The sequence below is a fragment of the Myxine glutinosa genome, chromosome 9 (genome assembly GCF_964187855.1).
Source record: "Myxine glutinosa chromosome 9, kmMyxGlut1.1, whole genome shotgun sequence".
NCBI classification, from domain to species: domain Eukaryota; kingdom Metazoa; phylum Chordata; class Myxini; order Myxiniformes; family Myxinidae; genus Myxine; species Myxine glutinosa.
In genome coordinates this window covers 130,337,538-130,354,515 of record NC_136269.1, presented here as the reverse complement: position 1 = coordinate 130,354,515, position 16,978 = coordinate 130,337,538, and the positions used below count along the sequence as shown (strand labels likewise).

Sequence of the window (16,978 nt, the reverse complement as noted above, 5' to 3'; positions counted from 1 at the left end):
CTGACTTAAGATGTTGTTTACTTTGAGCAAGCTAAAAATATTATTATACAATATTTTGATGTAACAAATAAAATTTTCCTTAAAACCAAACCCCTGTAAAACAGCAAAGAGATAAGAGTGATCAATCGTGTCGAAAGCTTTTTCTTGGTCTAAAAACACCAGACCAACATTTCTATGTTCAGCAATACAAATGTCGATCATGTCACGTACAATAAAAATGCTATCGTGTATTGTCCTTTTAGGAATGCAATAGGATTGATCGGGGTGTACAATCTCCCCAATCAAAGGTTTGAGGCGGTTGGCAAGAGCTTTTGAAAAAATCTTGTAGTCCGTGCAGAGGAGCGAAATGGGACGCCAATTTTTAAGTTGCTGGAGGTCTCCTTTCTTAGGTATGAGAGCAAGTATAGCCCTGCGACAGCTGATTGGTAACAAGCCTGATCGTAGGCTATCAACTAAGAGGTCAAGCAACTCAGGTCCCAACAAATCCCAGAAGGTTTTGTAGAACTCTGCAGGGGTTCCATCAAGTCCAGAAGCTTTACCTGTGGGCAAAGTTTGCAAAGCAGTGAAAAGTTCGTCAAGAGTCACTTCCTTGTCAAGTTGTTGACATGCAGGTTCGGACAAGGTGGGCAAAGAAGTGGTTAAGGAACGAATCTTGTCTTCTTTAGTGTCTCTGGCACAATACAAGTCAGAGAAGTATTGTTTTGTCAAGCTTCTAATGTCTTTTGGATCGTGTGTTGTTCGGCCTCCTGGTGCCTGCAGCGAAGTTATTTGCTGGTTTCTCTTTTTTCGTGCTTCCAAAGCAAAGAAAAACTTGGAAGGAGTATCAATAGAGCTGTAGTTCTCCATTCGTAGCCTTATTAGAGCCCCTCTGGCTTGTTTTGCACAGAGTTGAGCAAGGAGTGCTTTCTTCGTTGCTATTAGAGAACTGGTCCTTTCGGCACTGGGAGCTGGAAGGCTTGACTGGAGAGACAATATTTCTTTGGCAATTAGAGATTGCAGCACAGATTCATTCCTTGTACAAAAGGAGCTATATTGCTGGCAAAAGGTCCTAATATGGGTTTTCGCATTGTCCCACCATTGTGTGAGGCAGGAGTAGGAAGGCTTCCGTAGTAGTAAAGCTTCCCAAAAGGCTCGGAAGGCGACAGGAAAAGCGTCATCTTGCAGAAGACTCACATTGAAGGTCCAATGGGCAGTGCCACGATTTCGAGCCGGGGAGAGTATATGAAGAACAACCATGTGATGGTCCGAAAAACCACTTGGGGTGGTGTCAACATGGTCTATGACATTTAGAGAGTCATTATTGATGTAAAATCTGTCTAGCCTTGCAAGAGATAACCGGCCATTTGCACATCGGCACCACGTGTATTGCCGTGCAGATGGGTTCTGGAGTCTCCATACATCCATAAGGGAGAATTTGGACAATGCTCTCTTTAAGGGTGTTGTACTTGATGGGTGGGGCTCTTCTCCATTACGATCAAGGGTGGGATACAGTGTGCAATTAAAGTCCCCACACAGACAAACAAGACCATCAAAATCAAGGTGTGTGAGGGACATTTCTAACTGTGTGAAAAAAACTAATCTTTCTGTGCTCGTGCTGGGTGAATATACATTTATTAAAGTGTGTTTGTAACCATTATAAAAGAAATTAACTGAGACTAAATGCCCTTTAGTAATCTCCTTAAAAGTGACATTTTCAGGACAGAAAGAAGGATTTAAATAAATAGCCACTCCAGCACTAGGACAGGTCAAGCTGCTAAAGAACCACTGTCCTTTCATGATGCGAATCCATTCGCTCATGCACGAAGAGCTACATCTTGTCTCTTGCAAAAGAGCAACATCGAAATGTTTTTGCTCGACAAGCAACTTTACCTGAGCTTTACGCAGGGGTGAACGTCCCCCATTTATATTTAAAGTTACAACAGAGAAGGTCATGGTGTAGGTAGGGAAGATTTATCATGTACAGGGAAGTTAGGGTGTGCTTGTAGCTCTTTCCGAGCTTTCAATACACACTTTCTCAGGCGAAATACTTGTGACTCAGTCACACCAAGTTGTTCAGCCTTAAGGAGGAGACGTCTTGAGGAGTTTATAAAGCCAGACAGGTTCGGGAAGAAGGTTATAATTTTAACCTTTTTCTTTCGAAAGGTGTCCTGAAGAAACTTTAGAATTTCCATGGGTGATAAATCATCATCACCCTCCAGTTCCTTGGCTATTGCTGGGTCATTCCAGACCTCGCTACTAGCACTAGAGGCGAGCGACGAGGCCCCATCTGAGTCGTAATCCGAAAGGTCTTCATTTTTTTCCCCACACACCGAAACCGATGCTCTCATAACGGGAATATCGTCTTCTGCTAAAGGGGCAGCTGTTTCCACAGTGGGAGTTTTAAAAACCGTAACAGGGATTAACGTTTTTATATCAGAGGCTTTGCACTCTCCTTCTGGAGCTGCTACTTCTTCTGCCTCCATTACCTCAGACACTTCATTGTCAGCAGGGCGCGGGACGAGAGCAGGTTTGTGGTTCTTGACTTTAGTTTCAGTAACCGGGGGGGGGGGGGGGGGGGGGGTTACCACAACATCTTGGGGCATTGCGCTTGGTCCTTGTTCATGAGAGGAATGAACGGAAACGTCTTCTTCCATTTCAGCAAACACACTGAACCTATTCTGCAGCAGAAGACCAGCTGCAGGAGCTTCTGTTTCTAAAAAAGAAACATTACGTTCATTCGACGGCGCTATCTTTTTCGAAACGCTCGCCTGTATGTCCTCATTACCGCTTCCTCTTTTATAACTCCTCCTGGAGGACACGGTAGTAAAACCCGCGTCATCAGCCGGTGAATTATCGATTTCCGCGCTCGAATGTGAAGGCTGATCTGCCGTCCCAGACGCGTCATTATCATTGCGAAGATCGACATTTGGTTCTGTCCGTCTAGATGTGCCACTAGGATCGGCATTTGTTCCTGACTGTCTAGATGTGCCGCCGGATATACACTTCGGACAAGCACCTTTTAAATGTCCGAAGGCACCACACGTGAAACACGTCATTGTCTCTGTTGCGATGTACATTCGATAATTTCGATTTTCAACGACCAACGTAGCTGAGGCATTGAGCGATTGAGCATTGTTTTTTAACACCATGTAACAGTGCCGCCGGAAGGACATGATATGGCGGACTGTAGAATCCGAACGCAAACGGAAGGGAATCATGGAGATTTTTGACACCACGGTGCCAAACTGTGTTAAAACGGACAAAATCTGTTCGTTTTTAACAAAAGGCGGTAAATTAGATAAAGTGATTTTCACCGCCGGTGAGTCCAACATACTAACGTTAACGAAAATATCTGGCGGTAAGGACAAACCAGTTTCAACCGCCTGAGCGACATAGCGCTCCTCGGAAAGAAAAACAACAACTCGTTGGTTCATCTTTGAAGCTGCTAACACATTTTCAAAACCAACGAGTTCACCCAAGCCCATCACGACGTCATCGACCCGAACCCCGTCGGGTGGACTAACTATTACCCCATTTTTACGAGTAAGTGACTCGTAAATGCTGTTCTGCAAACGACTGTTTGCCATAGCGATAAATGAACCAAAACTAAGGAAATATTTGAAAAAGCAAAACAAAATAGAACCTATCGCAAGCAAAGCCTGCAGGCGAAGGTAAAAAGAAAAGAAATAGAATAAGGGAGCCGATAAACGACGATAATAAAGAACACGGCAAGCAGAGCACAGGCCCGAAGAACACAAGGTTCTTTAGGACTCGCACCAAACTCACCATGCGCGCTCTCTTTCTCTCTCTTGTCTCAACAAAGAAGGAAAAACACGGGGAAAACTTCACAAACACGTACAAGGACACAGAGGGAGTGAAAAGGGGGATGGGAAAGGCAACAACACAACACAGTACTCACAGCTCCTCACACACAGCAGCCATGATTGCCACACCCACGCACGACTCACCAACGACCAGCAGGGGGCGCGAGAGAGAGAGGCAGAGAGAGAGAGGCAGCGAGAGAGATAGAGAGAGAGAGGCAGCGAGAGAGATAGAGAGAGAGAGGCAGCGAGAGAGAGAGGCAGCGAGAGAGAGGCAGCGAGAGAGAGGCAGCGAGAGAGAGAGGCAGCGAGAGAGAGAGGCAGCGAGAGAGAGAGGCAGCGAGAGAGAGAGGCAGAGGCAGAGGCAGAGAGAGAGAGAGAGAAAGAGAGAGAGAGAGACAAAACAGAAAGAAAGCGATTAAAAAGGAAACTAGAAAGTATCTGAAAATGCAAACCCCGTCCGTGTCCATTTGTATTCAGACGTTTTATTATTCGTCTTCTTCTTCCTCCGTATGCTCAAAATAACGAAAAGTGTTTAAAAAAAATACAAAATGAAAATTGACGATATTATACAGCAAAATTGATATTTGACCTTTTGATCTAAAAAAAAAAGAGCTGCTAGCTTTTGATTGGTTAACCAAATCTGACCCAAAATGCAAATTCTTTAAATTTCAGGTCAATCGGATGAAAATTGACGATTTTATGTGATACTGACCTTTGATCTTTTGACAAAATTATTAATTTGCCTTCTCCGATGTTTCCAATGTTGCCCCGCCCCTCCCTCAATGTTTCCCCTCCCCCAATCAAAAATGTATCCCCACCCCTTCCCCAATGTTGCCTCATCCCCCACCACCTCTGTATTATTAGTGTTTATAAATACATATTAATGACATGTATCTTATATTACACACAAACGTTGCCCTCGTAATGAGACTTTTAAATTCAAACAGGGTGGGCAGGATGGCTGAGAGGTACACACACTCGCCTCCAAGCTGTCCAGCCTGGGTTAGAGTCCCTACCCAGCTAAATAAATCAGATGGGCGTCAAGCCGGGTGTCCCGCCCGACTGCCGGTAATAGTGGGTACATGTTAAACATCCCACGGTGTCCTCATGCGAAGAGTAGGCGAGCTATCGCCGGCACCATAAACGAATTACAGATCCCTGCCCTGACATCCTGAGTAGGAGTGGCGACCCGTCCAGGGGTGTGTTCAGTTACGAAGCAGCTAGCTAGCGCTTGCCCAGCCAGCCATTATCATATAAGTTGATATGATAACCATATATATAACCAAGTTAAATTGAATAAAGTAATATGATTTGGGTTAAATTGAATAAAGTAATATGATTTGGGTTAAATTGAATAAAGTAATATGATTTGGGTTAAATTGAATAAAGTAAGATGATTTGGGTTAAATTGAATAAAGTAATATGATTTGGGTTAAATTGAATAAAGTAATATGATTTGGGTTAAATTGAATAAAGTAATACGATTTGGGTTAAATTGAATAAAGTAATATGATTTGGGTTTTGAATAAAGTAAGATGATTTGGGTTAAATTGAATAAAGTAAGATGATTTGGGTTAAATTGAATAAAGTAATATGATTTGGGTTAAATTGAATAAAGTAATATGATTTGGGTTAAATTGAATAAAGTAATATGATTTGGGTTAAATTGAATAAAGTAAGATGATTTGGGTTAAATTGAATAAAGTAATATGATTTGGGTTAAATTGAATAAAGTAATATGATTTGGGTTAAATTGAATAAAGTAATATGATTTGGGTTAAATTGAATAAAGTAATTAGAGTAAACTTGTTTCACATTGCCCCTTTGCAGGCTCCAATGCTCATCCCGGGTGTAAACTACCCATTTGAAGTGTTGTTGGAAAGCTGTGATAGTGGGGGTGCCTCTGACGTCATCAAGGTAAGTTCAAAACCTTTTTTACACCAATTTCATCAATCTTTTTATTGTTGACAGTTCAAGACTCGTGGAGGAGTTGGGACATCAATCACCTGCATGATATGGACATTTCGACACACAGGTGTACTACTCTTACATTAATTACTCGTACCAGGACATTAGCGGACAATAGTAAAATAAACGGTTTATGAGATTTCCACCTGGGATTTCATCGTGAGTTATGGGTTCAGATTGCCTGTCAGGTGTACAAGCTAACTTTTGCATGTCACGTATACAAGGTAAGTTTTGCATGGCAGGTGTACTAGCTAACTTTTTCATGTCAGGTGTACAAGGCTAACTTTTTCATGTCAGGTATACTAGCTAACTTTTTCATGTCAGGTATACTAGCTAACTTTTTCATACAAGCTAACCTTTTCATGTCAGTATACAAGCTAACTTTTTCATGTCAGGTATACAAGGTAACTTTTGCATGTCAGGGGTACGAGCTAACTTTTTAATGTCAGGTGTACAAGGCAAAATTTTTCATGTCAGGTATATTAGCTAACTTTTTCATGTCAGGTATACTAGCTAACTTTTTCATGTCAGGTATACAAGGTAACTTTTGCGTGTCAGGTGTACTAGCTAACTTTTTCATGTCAGGTGTACAAGGCTAAATTTGTCATGTCAGGTATATTAGCTAACTTTTTCATGTCAGGTATACTAGCTAACTTTTTCATGTCAGGTATACTAGCTAACTTTTTCATGTCAGGTATACAAGGTAACTTTTTCACGTCAGGTATATTAGCTAACTTTTTCATGTCAGGTATATTAGCTAACTTTTTCATGTCAGGTATACTAGCTAACTTTTTCATGTCAGGTATACAAGGTAACTTTTTCATGTCAGGTATACAAGCTAACTTTTTCATGTCAGGTATACTAGCTAACCTTTTCATGTCAGGTATACTAGCTAACTTTTTCATGTCAGGTATACTAGCTAACCTTTTCATGTCAGGTATACTAGCTAACTTTTTCATGTCAGGTATACTAGCTAACTTTTTCATGTCAGGTGTACTAGCTAACTTTTTCATGTCAGGTGTACAAGGCTAAATTTTTCATGTTAGGTATATTAGCTAACTTTTTCATGTCAGGTATACTAGCTAACTTTTTCACGTCAGGTATACTAGCTAACTTTTTCATACAAGCTAACCTTTTCATGTCAGGTATACAAGCTAACTTTTTCACGTCAGGTATACTAGCTAACTTTTTCACGTCAGGTATACTAGCTAACTTTTTCATACAAGCTAACCTTTTCATGTCAGGTATACAAGCTAACCTTTTCATGTCAGGTATACAAGCTAACTTTTTCATGTCAGGTATACAAGGTAACTTTTGTATGTCAGGTGTACTAGCTAACAATTTTTCAATCTAACCCTTGTTTCCTCTTTGTTCCCCTTTCACATATCATCCAATGAAAGTACATCTGACTGCAATTCCATTACCGCACATTAGGGCAATAATTTTGACCTTGTCCAAATGTTCAAGGTGCCAGCGCACGATGGCATACTCTCGTGAGACAACATGGGATCTTGCTAGGACACGGGACACGCAGCTCAACGTCTCTCAAGGGGATGGTGCAGTCATCGGTGCAAGGACCTACCTGTGAGGCAGCAGACCATGATGATGACGTTTATTAACCGGGACACAGCAGATATATCCCGAACTACCTAGCTTATACTCCTTAACTATCTGACATAACAGGGAACCCAGAAGATTAATCAGGCGGAAGGGTAGACAAAGCAAGAGAGATAGAGCAGTGCGATTTTGCCTTCAGAATAGGTACGAAGTGATATTTACTTTACTATGAACCACCTTTAGAGGCCATTTTTCCCCACAGGGCAAGGGTTGGCCTTTTTCGGGCACCGTGGTCCCCTTTTTGAAGCAATGTTTTACGGCCGGATGCCCCTCCTGCCACCAACCCTGTTGGTCGCCTTTTGCGACACACGGGGAATTACCAGTGAACTGGTACTCAATTTGCCGACCTCGGAAGGATGACAGGCTGAGTCAACCCCCCTGGCGTTAATTCAGTGATTAATCGGGATTCGAACCCAGGATCCTAGGATCCCAAGCCGGCACCCTAACCGCAAAGCCAGCACCAGGCCTATATTTATTTACTTTACTATGATAGTCAAAAAAGGAGGTAATATATATATATATATTCCATCAACAAGCGATGCCCATCACTTCACATTGGGTTTGAAAGGGCAGATTGCAGATAAATAGTGAAGATCAGAACTGGTGAAGTCGTTTAAACGACTGATCCTCCTGAAATTCGCCATCATGACAGGAACCCTAAGAAATGTAGGTCCCTCTCGTTGTGTAAGCTCACGAACGGTCAAGCAGCATCAGTGTGATAGATAGTGTGCAAGGTGAGTGTTACCGTGCCTTGGCAGGTGTTCGTGTGCCGCCACGGATGGAGTTCTCCTCTCATCACCGCGCACGTCAGCATGCCCGCCTGCGAATGCCTCCCTCTCTGAAGCCAAGTCAAGCAAATGGAACATCCCAAAACAACAGGAAATGTTATAACGTGAAATTCCACAATCAAGAGAACATTCAAGCCCTTAATAGGAAGGATCAGTAACCAATCAGGAAAGACTCACCATGTCCTTCGCTTTAAGAGGATCCATCATACATTGCAATTCATAATGTCACCAACAATGTAAACAGTGCAATGTATTTTTTCATTCTTTAATTGTAAATATTGTTTATTGTACATGTCAAACCAGACTCTTGAACTGGTCAGAATCTTTTTTTTTTTTTAATCATTATTTTTTGGAAGGTTCCTACCTCCATTTCAAATAAACGTTTGTCATTCCTTTAAAGAATGTGTCAGAAAAAAAAAGATTCTTTTAAATAATCAAAAATCTGCGCCATCAAAAACAGCTCGAGGCAGGTAAGAGATCTGCCGAAGTGCACAGTTGTCGTAAATAAGTGACGTACCGAGAAGGGTTTACCAGAACAGGTTGGGGAAGGGTCATCACATACAAAGCCTGCAAGGGGCCCAAAGCACTACGTGCCCTACGGTGCCCTTCCACCCGAGATGGACATTGTGGGGTTGAATGAATGAGCATTGTATTTGGATCAAATTTTACATCAAAGCGACTCCAGTCTTGTGCTGATGATTACCCAAGAATAAAACAAACCCGTTATGAGATATCTAAAAAATACAAACGGTATCCTTCATTGAGCTCTCAAGTAGAAGCAATCAGCACGGCTTAGGCTCATGTTTAAATGATAGCAAAGCTACAATAGCCACAAGGTACTGCAGTGTAGTGTGTATGATGGTACAGGTAGTGCTTTGGAAATATTCCGTGTTAAATACCTGGCAATGATTGCATTATGACAACCAAAGCAAGCATTCCTTGTGCAAAACATGCTGGAGACATCGAACAGCTTACACTTACCCACCCAATACCCTCCTCACCCCACCCACAGCTCCGCCCACCATGCTGTACTCCGCCCACAGCTCCACCCACCATGCTGTACTCCGCCCACAGCTCCACCGACCATGCTGTACTCCGCCCACAGCTCTGCCCACCATGCTGTACCCCGCCCTCGATCACACCCACCATGCTGTACTCCGCCCACAGCTCCACCCACCATGCTGTACTCCGCCCACAGCTCCACCCACCATGCTGTACTCCACCCACAGCTCCACCCACCATACTGTACCCCATCCTCTATCACACCCACCATTCTGTATTCCGCCCACAGCTCCACCCACCATGCTGTACTCCACCCACAGCTCTGCCCACCATGCTGTACCCTGCCCACAGCTCCACCCACCATGCTGCCCACAGCTCCACCCACCATGCTGTACCCCACCCACTATCACACTCACTATGCAACATCCCACCCAACGCCCACACCCATTGTTAAGGATTCTTGAGAAATGTTTGGACAGTTCCCCAACAGTTTTATAAATGTACTTTCCAGCTTTCTTAGCACGGCCGGTGCTTCTGAAGCAAATGTTAAGAACCGTTGCAAGATGGAGCCCAAATAGCATGAGTTAATAATACTTTCAAAGCAAATCAACAAAACCAAGAATTGTGGCAAAATAACAAATTCCTTTGCCATTAGCTGAAGACATCTCCTCCATACATGACCGATATGGAACAGGCCGATTACAAACCTGGAAATTCAGTCCAACATATCTAGAGCGTTACATGTGGGGAAAAAGAAACAGCAAAGACTGCCTCATCTCCTTTGGCATCAAGAAAAAAGCACCACTTGATGTGAATGTACATAAAGAACATCTGATGAATGAGGAAGTGAGGGAGGGAGAGCCTGTCCTCAGGAGTTGGAACAAGGCAGTCTTTTCCCATGTCACTACTCCCCAGCCTGACCAACGTGAAGCATGAGTGGGCCAGTGTGCTTAGAAAAAAACCTTATTGCTTCCTGTAAAAATTTAAGGTCTCCCACTTCTGCTCACAAGTAAACTTCCATCTTGATGGCAGGAACAGAATGCCAAGAAAAGCACGATTTGGAGGGTATTTACATGGGTGGAAGAGTTTACAAGTGTCACCGACGAGTCCACAGTGAGCTGAGAAGGCATCGGTTCGGGCGGCAAAGGCAAAGCGGTCTCAAGTGGAACCTGGAAGGACACTTTGCACCAATTCCAAAGCAAAAGGAGACAGCTTCTGCTCATTGTTTGAGTAAGTCTTTAAGGATAGCGGTCGCCTCGCCTGATGCAGGCACGGGCGTGAACGTCGGTAGATTTTCAAACGTGGGCTTCATGAGCGGATGGCTCGACGCGGAGCCGGCCAGAGAAGGCAGGAAGATCGGAGCCGCCGAGGAACGGGGAGCCACAAAAGGACTGCTGTGGATCTCTGGCCGTCGTGCCAAGGTCGGGCCTGGGAGGAGTTTCGGTAACGAGGTTAGTGAAACAGTCACATGATGGTAATACAGGTTAACTTATACCACATTTGAATGTTTTGATCGTTATTGTAAAAACTCTTTCTTACAGTTAACCGTGTGTCTGTGTCTGTGTCTGCGTCTGTGTCTGTGTCTGTGTCTGCGTCTATATATTTTTGCTTAAGTGTTTTTCTCTGCTACTGCTTGTCCAATCGATGTGAAACGTTAAACATCGTAGGGACTCCCCATGGAAAATATTTCATCGATAACTCTGACACCGTAGGTCACATGGTATGACAGCCATATTGGATTAAAGGGAAAAAAATTGACATATTTATTTGAAACCGCTCAAAGAAAAAAATTGAAACTTGGCATACATCTTCAACTCGCCGTGGGGTATATAGGGTGATAATGATGACGTCATCGGTGAAGTGGAATTCCAGCCACAACTGGTTGAATCGAAATCCTTATCCGAAAAATCTTAAACTTCATATATCTGATCTATGACCCGATGCTAGTGAATAATTAAATGTATGAGATCGGTCACGTGGTCCAGTGGCCATATTGGATTGAAAATAAAAACATTTTAAAATCTTCCTCTCCAGAACCGCTTAACAGATCGATGCGAAATTTCATTCATATGATCGGACAAGTCATGGGAAATATAGTTGGGAATTTATTTCATATTCACCTTCATAAATGCAATTTAGCTTCAATTTGCACAAAAGTGGTTGTTAAACATCCTAATAATTATTAATTAATCTATAATAATAAACATAAGTATGGGTATGTATCTTCCATAACTCCAAAACCATGAAACCAAGCAGCCCTAAACTTTGCATGCATACTCAGGGAACTCCAATGCGTGAATGAAAACTGGGAATTTGGGTACATTTAAAACACCCCTTTTGAAGATAATTTTAGGGGGTGCTCTTTTTACGATGCGGCAGTGCCGAGTGAGTGACTTGATAAGGTGAAGTGAACAACGAGGTATTTACCTATGCTGTTCACTCACCTGCACTATATGCAGTGTTAATTCATAGGCAAAAGTACCCATAGGTGGCATGCACTGTCTGCTAAACACAACCAAAAATACATCCTATTCTCCTTTGTAATAACTGTTGGATGGATCAATGCATAAATTTCAGGCCCCACCGGCCCCACCCACCTTCGTGGCTTGCCTTTTTGTTACCTCTGCCAGCGCAGGTCGGCAGAGGTTATGTTTTCAACCCTGTCTGATTACCCATATGTCTGTGACCGGGATATCTCTCAAAAGTTGTGCACGGATTCGGACGAGGTTTGGTGGAGAGGTTGGTTATGTGACAAGGACGACATTTTTAGATTTTGGTGAATATCTGGATGTGGATTCGAGAATTTGTTAAGTGATTCTTCATCATTGAGATATAGGGACAAAAACGAAATGTAGCAGGATATCTCAAAAAGTTGTGGACGACTTATGACAAAACTATGTGGATGAGTTGACTAAGACAAAGTCGATTTGATTTTTGTTCAGGTCCAGATCTGGCCCATCAGTGGATACAAAACGTAAACTGTTCCGCCTGATGGAGGTATGCTCTCTACCGAGTGCCATTATAATTTGGTTATGCGATTAATCTGGACTAGTGCCGTCCTTGCGGTTTCCTCACTCATAACTGTCTACTAACGAGCGCTGAGACGGGACGTTACTTGATACGATACATGCCTGTGCAGTTGGTTGTTATCTCCATATGCGGTATCCACCTCCATATGTGTATGTGTGTATGTTTGTATACATTTGTGTGTTTGTGTGGTCATAGAGCATATCATAACATTCTCTTTGCTAACTCCCCCTCCACCCCTCATGCTTCTCTCTCCTCTTCTCTCCCCAATCCCCTCACTCTTCTCTCTCTCTCTGACCCTTTTCCTCGTTCCCCCCTCCTAATAAAGTGCAGCAATCTCCTCCCTACCCTCCTCGCTCCTCTCTCTCCCCTCCCCTATCTCTCCCTACCCCCTCCTACCTCTCCCTACCCCCTCCTATCTCTCCCTACCCCCTCCTATCTCTCCCTACCCCCCTCCTATCTCTCCCTACCCCCTCCTATCTCTCCCTACCCCCTCCTATCTCTCCCTACCCCCTCCTATCTCTCCCTACCCCCTCCTATCTCTCCCTACCCCCTCCTATCTCTCCCTACCCCCTCCCATCTCTCCCTACCCCCTCCCATCTCTCCCTACCCCCTCCCATCTCTCCCTACCCCCTCCCATCTCTCCCTACCCCCTCCCATCTCTCCCTACCCCCTCCCATCTCTCCCTACCCCCTCCCATCTCTCCCTACCCCCTCCCATCTCTCCCTACCCCCTCCCATCTCTCCCTACCCCCTCCCATCTCTCCCTACCCCCTCCTATCTCTCCCCTCCCTTCTCTCTCTTCCCTCTCTTAATATCCCCATCAGCGAAGTGACGGGTGGTATTTGCTAGTAATCGATAAAGCTACAGATAATGGCAATGTATGTGATATAATAGGATGCATGGATGATACGGATGTTTGGGCCATATTAGTAGAGTGTTCAGTTAACGATGGCGTTTTAGTTCAGAATAAGCGCACAAGGAGAGACTATGTGCGCTACCGAGTGCCGTTCTAGTTCAAATATAAAGGGTTTAACTATCAATAACAGGATAACTATATTGTGTACATACGCAACTACTACCAACCATGTATGTGAAAGAGAGTGGGTGGGGCATGGGGTGTGGTAACATTGTGAGTTCTCCTTGGAGTGAAGTGTGTGTTTAGATATGGAGAAATGCAAGTGCTCCATGTGGGTGCAGACCAGGAAGGCGTGAAGCCTTGTTAACTGCCGGAATGTGCTGCTCTGGCAGGTTTGGGAAGGAAAGAGTTGGAGGTTGCGGAGTTGGCCGAGATTCCATCTCAAGGAAATTCAAAAACATCTGTGAGAAAGACTGACAGAGAAGCACAACAACTTGGTGCAAAAATACTTCCTTGATGTGAGGTATTGCAAGACAAAACTGCCGGCACATGAAAACTATAAAGTACTTTAGCTTATCGTCCCAAAATGTCAGCAACTGGTATACAGGTGTTTCCACATTTGTACATCACAGATCCAACATTATTTGATGAGGAGTTGTACCAATTGCTCAGCGCACACTCGTCGATAAAGCAACTCTGCACTCACACTGTTTGCTGGCGATTCAGAACCTGACTTTTTGGGAGTTGACGAGATAGGTCGGGCACTGTCCCCACCACGGAGGAGCCCTGACACCCATGTTGTCACCCCGCCCTTTTCGTTCACGAGCAGCTGTGGCATAAAATCAACAGAGCTACCGACAGCAACAAAACAAATAATAAAAAACCTGAGCTTTAGCCACTCTTGGCCATTCTTGGGTTAAAAAAAATAACCTGCAGGGCCTATATTGTGTACATACTTCCTTAAAGCTCACTCGCCTTATCCAACAGGCTTGCGGTGCCCGGTTTGCTGTTCCGTCATCATCGACAGCACAAAACATTTCCTATTGTTCAGTCATCTAATGACCCCTGTAGTGTTCTCCTGCACAACACTGCTGGGACTTCATGCCTCAAGTCTAACTCAACACGTAGCCATGACATGTGGTTATGTTATTGGTGAATGCTAATATCCAACAGTTTTCATGCCTTGCACTACCAACCTTGTCCACATCCATCTTCGCCATGCCAAGGACTCCACAGAGCAACCTGAGCACCTCGACGCGCTTGTTCCGTGCTGATGAAAGGTACCCCATGAACAGATTTCTCATCAGCAACCTAAACATAGTGTGTTGAACGTGGTTACAAGTGGGTAGGGGGAGAGACTCAAAATATGTGGTGTAAACCCCCTGTCCCCTTCCCCACAGCCTTACATCTTTACCTTCATGCACAATAAATAACGGATACTCGACAAATTGGACAAAGCAGCTTCTTCTTTATGCAATACAAGATGTGTGAGGATGTTACACCTCGTTGGCACCACAAATTATTATATTCCAAGGGGATCAAAGCATTCTGAGGTGTTCTGGGTCATGAGATGACTCGACCGTTTCTCATTCAGTACGCGAGGTGAGTCATTGCAGGCCTGATACATGGCAGGCTGGTTCGTTATTGGTATGTTATTGTAGTTATTACTACGCTGCTTTATCTGTCATGTTCCTTCATTTTCTAATATACGTATGCAAATTCCAGTTGTTGCTTTTTATCCCGACATCGCTTAGTCGGACAACGCAAGCCATCAAAAACAGTGGCATGAACCACTTTTCATTCCTCAAACTCGTTCAGCCTGAATATTTCCCTCTGCCCGAGATGTCAGTACCTCTATGATCCTGAAAGAGTGTCAAGATAGGGCATTCACTGTGTCTACCATTTTGTCTTGGTGTGACGGAGGGCTGGGAATGTAGCGATGGCATTAAAAGGGTGACAAGCATTCCCACTTCCTGGAATGAGACAGGAAAGCATACCCCAAGTAGGTCGTCCTGCAGGAACACTTTGCAGGCCTGGTTGAAGGTGGGGTCTCCTCGCATAAGGCGGTAATTCGGCTGAAGTTGTATCGGCACAGGAACAGAGGCATCCGCGTAATGCACAGCTTAGTCCATACTCTACATAACTTACTTGTCGACCTTTCCTTCGCTGTTGTGCAGCAAGTTCATCAGCTTACTGTGTGCATCATCAACCAACTCCTGCCTCAGTTGAACTGCAGCCACGCACAACACCCGTCAGCATGGTCAACACCTCGATGTAATCTCCAGGCCTAAAAACCTTAATAAATTTTTTAAGTATTGGCCTTATGATACAACCTAGGCTCTTAAAAAGGGGCAATTACCCCTGGCACTCACCTGGTAGAATAAAGAGGTATACTACACTGACTAAAGGTATTTTAAACCAATTTCAAATAGTTGCTAGGAGACAGGGCAGCATGTACAATCATTACGAACGTAATCATAAGACTTTAAACAAACAAACAATAAAAAATAATTTTGGGAGAGGGGGGGGAGGATCTTGAGGGGGAGAGGGGATCCCGATATTGCTTCCCCCGTAGAGTCCCATAGACGCCTAATCTTACTATAATTCGCCAAATGTCCGTCTGTCTGTTCGAAGGTACCGTAAAAACTGCTGAACCGATCGCAAAGATATTTTGGGTAGGTAATCCTGGGACCCCTGGGAGTAAAATAGGCTATTTAGTTTTCCCAATTTCAGCTTTGGTCTTCAGCTTTCTCAGGTTTGGACTCCCGCATAACATTCGCGTTCGCATAACGTTCATTGTGACGATGTTCTCATTGTGACAATGTTGTGACGATGTATGTGTTCACGGTAGTGTTTGCCGTGATGGGGTGAATGTAATTTCGTAATGTTTTTCGTTTCGTAATCCTTTAATGAACGTTTAATGTTTAATGAACGTTAATGTTTAATGAACGTTTAATGTTTAATGAACGTTTAATGCCCTTCGATGTCCGGGGCCGCACGCGCGCTACACTGGCCTGGCCAGCGTGTACCTTGCCCTTCGCCGTCAGGCTCGGGTAAACCACAGCCCCATCCGTGATGGGGATTGGGGCTTGAGACAGTGTCCCACAAACGAGGAATTCCCAGTAAGCGCGAGTCATCAGCTCGCGTTGATCAAGTCCCTGCCCTTTGTACACACCGCCCGTCGCTACTACCGATCGGACGGTTTGATGAGATCCTCGGATCAGCCCCTGCACGGGCCGTTCTCGGCTCGTGCCGGTGCACCGAAAAGATGAGCGAACTTGACTGTCTAGAGGAAGTATGTACAATCATTACGCCCGTGCAGGGGCTGATCCTCAATGCCAAACAGGAAATCAGAGCTGTCTCCCTTGACATATCACGTGCCTTCGATACGGTCTGGCACCCAGCTCTGCTCACCAAACTCTCCTCCTATGGTATCCATGGAAATCTCCATGCATGGCTTGCGGACTTCCTCTCTGGTCGTAGTCAACATGTGGCCCTGAATGGATTTCTCTCATCTCCCCTTCCCGTTCAGGCTGGAGTTCCCCAAGGCAGTGTGCTTGGCCCTGTGCTTTTTCTGGTCTTTATCAATGATCTCTCCGACTCTCTGGAAAATCCTCTGTATCTCTTTGCTGATGACTCCACTCTCTGCCGCTCCATTCCTCTTCCCTCAGATCGGCAGTCTGCAGCCTCCTCACTCTCTGAAGACCTGGACAAAATCACAGACTGGTCAAACATGTGGAACATGTCTTTCAATCCTGACAAATCTCACACTCTTACTATGTCTCTCCGAAAAGATCGACTGGACAACCCTCCCATCTACTTTCTCAACAATCCTCTCCAAGAAGTTCTGTCGCTCAAGCTTTTGGGTCTCACCATCTGCCATGATCTTTCTTGGGAAAACCACATTTCCAAGCT

General features: G+C 44.3%; 2 protein-coding genes across 5 annotated transcripts in view; one reads left to right on the top strand and one right to left on the bottom strand.

Moving 5' to 3' along the window:
- BBS1 (Bardet-Biedl syndrome 1) overlaps positions 1–8,446 on the top strand; it is a 67,974-nt gene extending 59,528 nt beyond the window's left edge. The window contains exons 16-17 of the mRNA XM_068128159.2: positions 5,634–5,720; positions 8,147–8,446. Of these exons, the coding sequence (XP_067984260.2) occupies positions 5,634–5,720; positions 8,147–8,230 (171 nt within the window). The 3' untranslated portion in view covers positions 8,231–8,446. The remainder of the gene's footprint in view (positions 1–5,633; positions 5,721–8,146) is intronic.
- The window catches only part of TRIP11 (thyroid hormone receptor interactor 11), a 95,060-nt gene continuing 86,507 nt past the window's right edge, over positions 8,426–16,978 (bottom strand). For all 4 annotated transcript variants that reach the window (XM_068128137.2, XM_068128138.2, XM_068128140.2 and 1 more), the window contains 5 exons: positions 15,212–15,293; positions 14,260–14,374; positions 13,770–13,892; positions 13,407–13,536; positions 8,426–10,606 (listed from right to left, as the gene is read on the bottom strand). In XM_068128137.2, the coding sequence (XP_067984238.2) occupies positions 10,398–10,606; positions 13,407–13,536; positions 13,770–13,892; positions 14,260–14,374; positions 15,212–15,293 (659 nt within the window). In that variant the 3' untranslated portion in view covers positions 8,426–10,397. The remainder of the gene's footprint in view (positions 10,607–13,406; positions 13,537–13,769; positions 13,893–14,259; positions 14,375–15,211; positions 15,294–16,978) is intronic.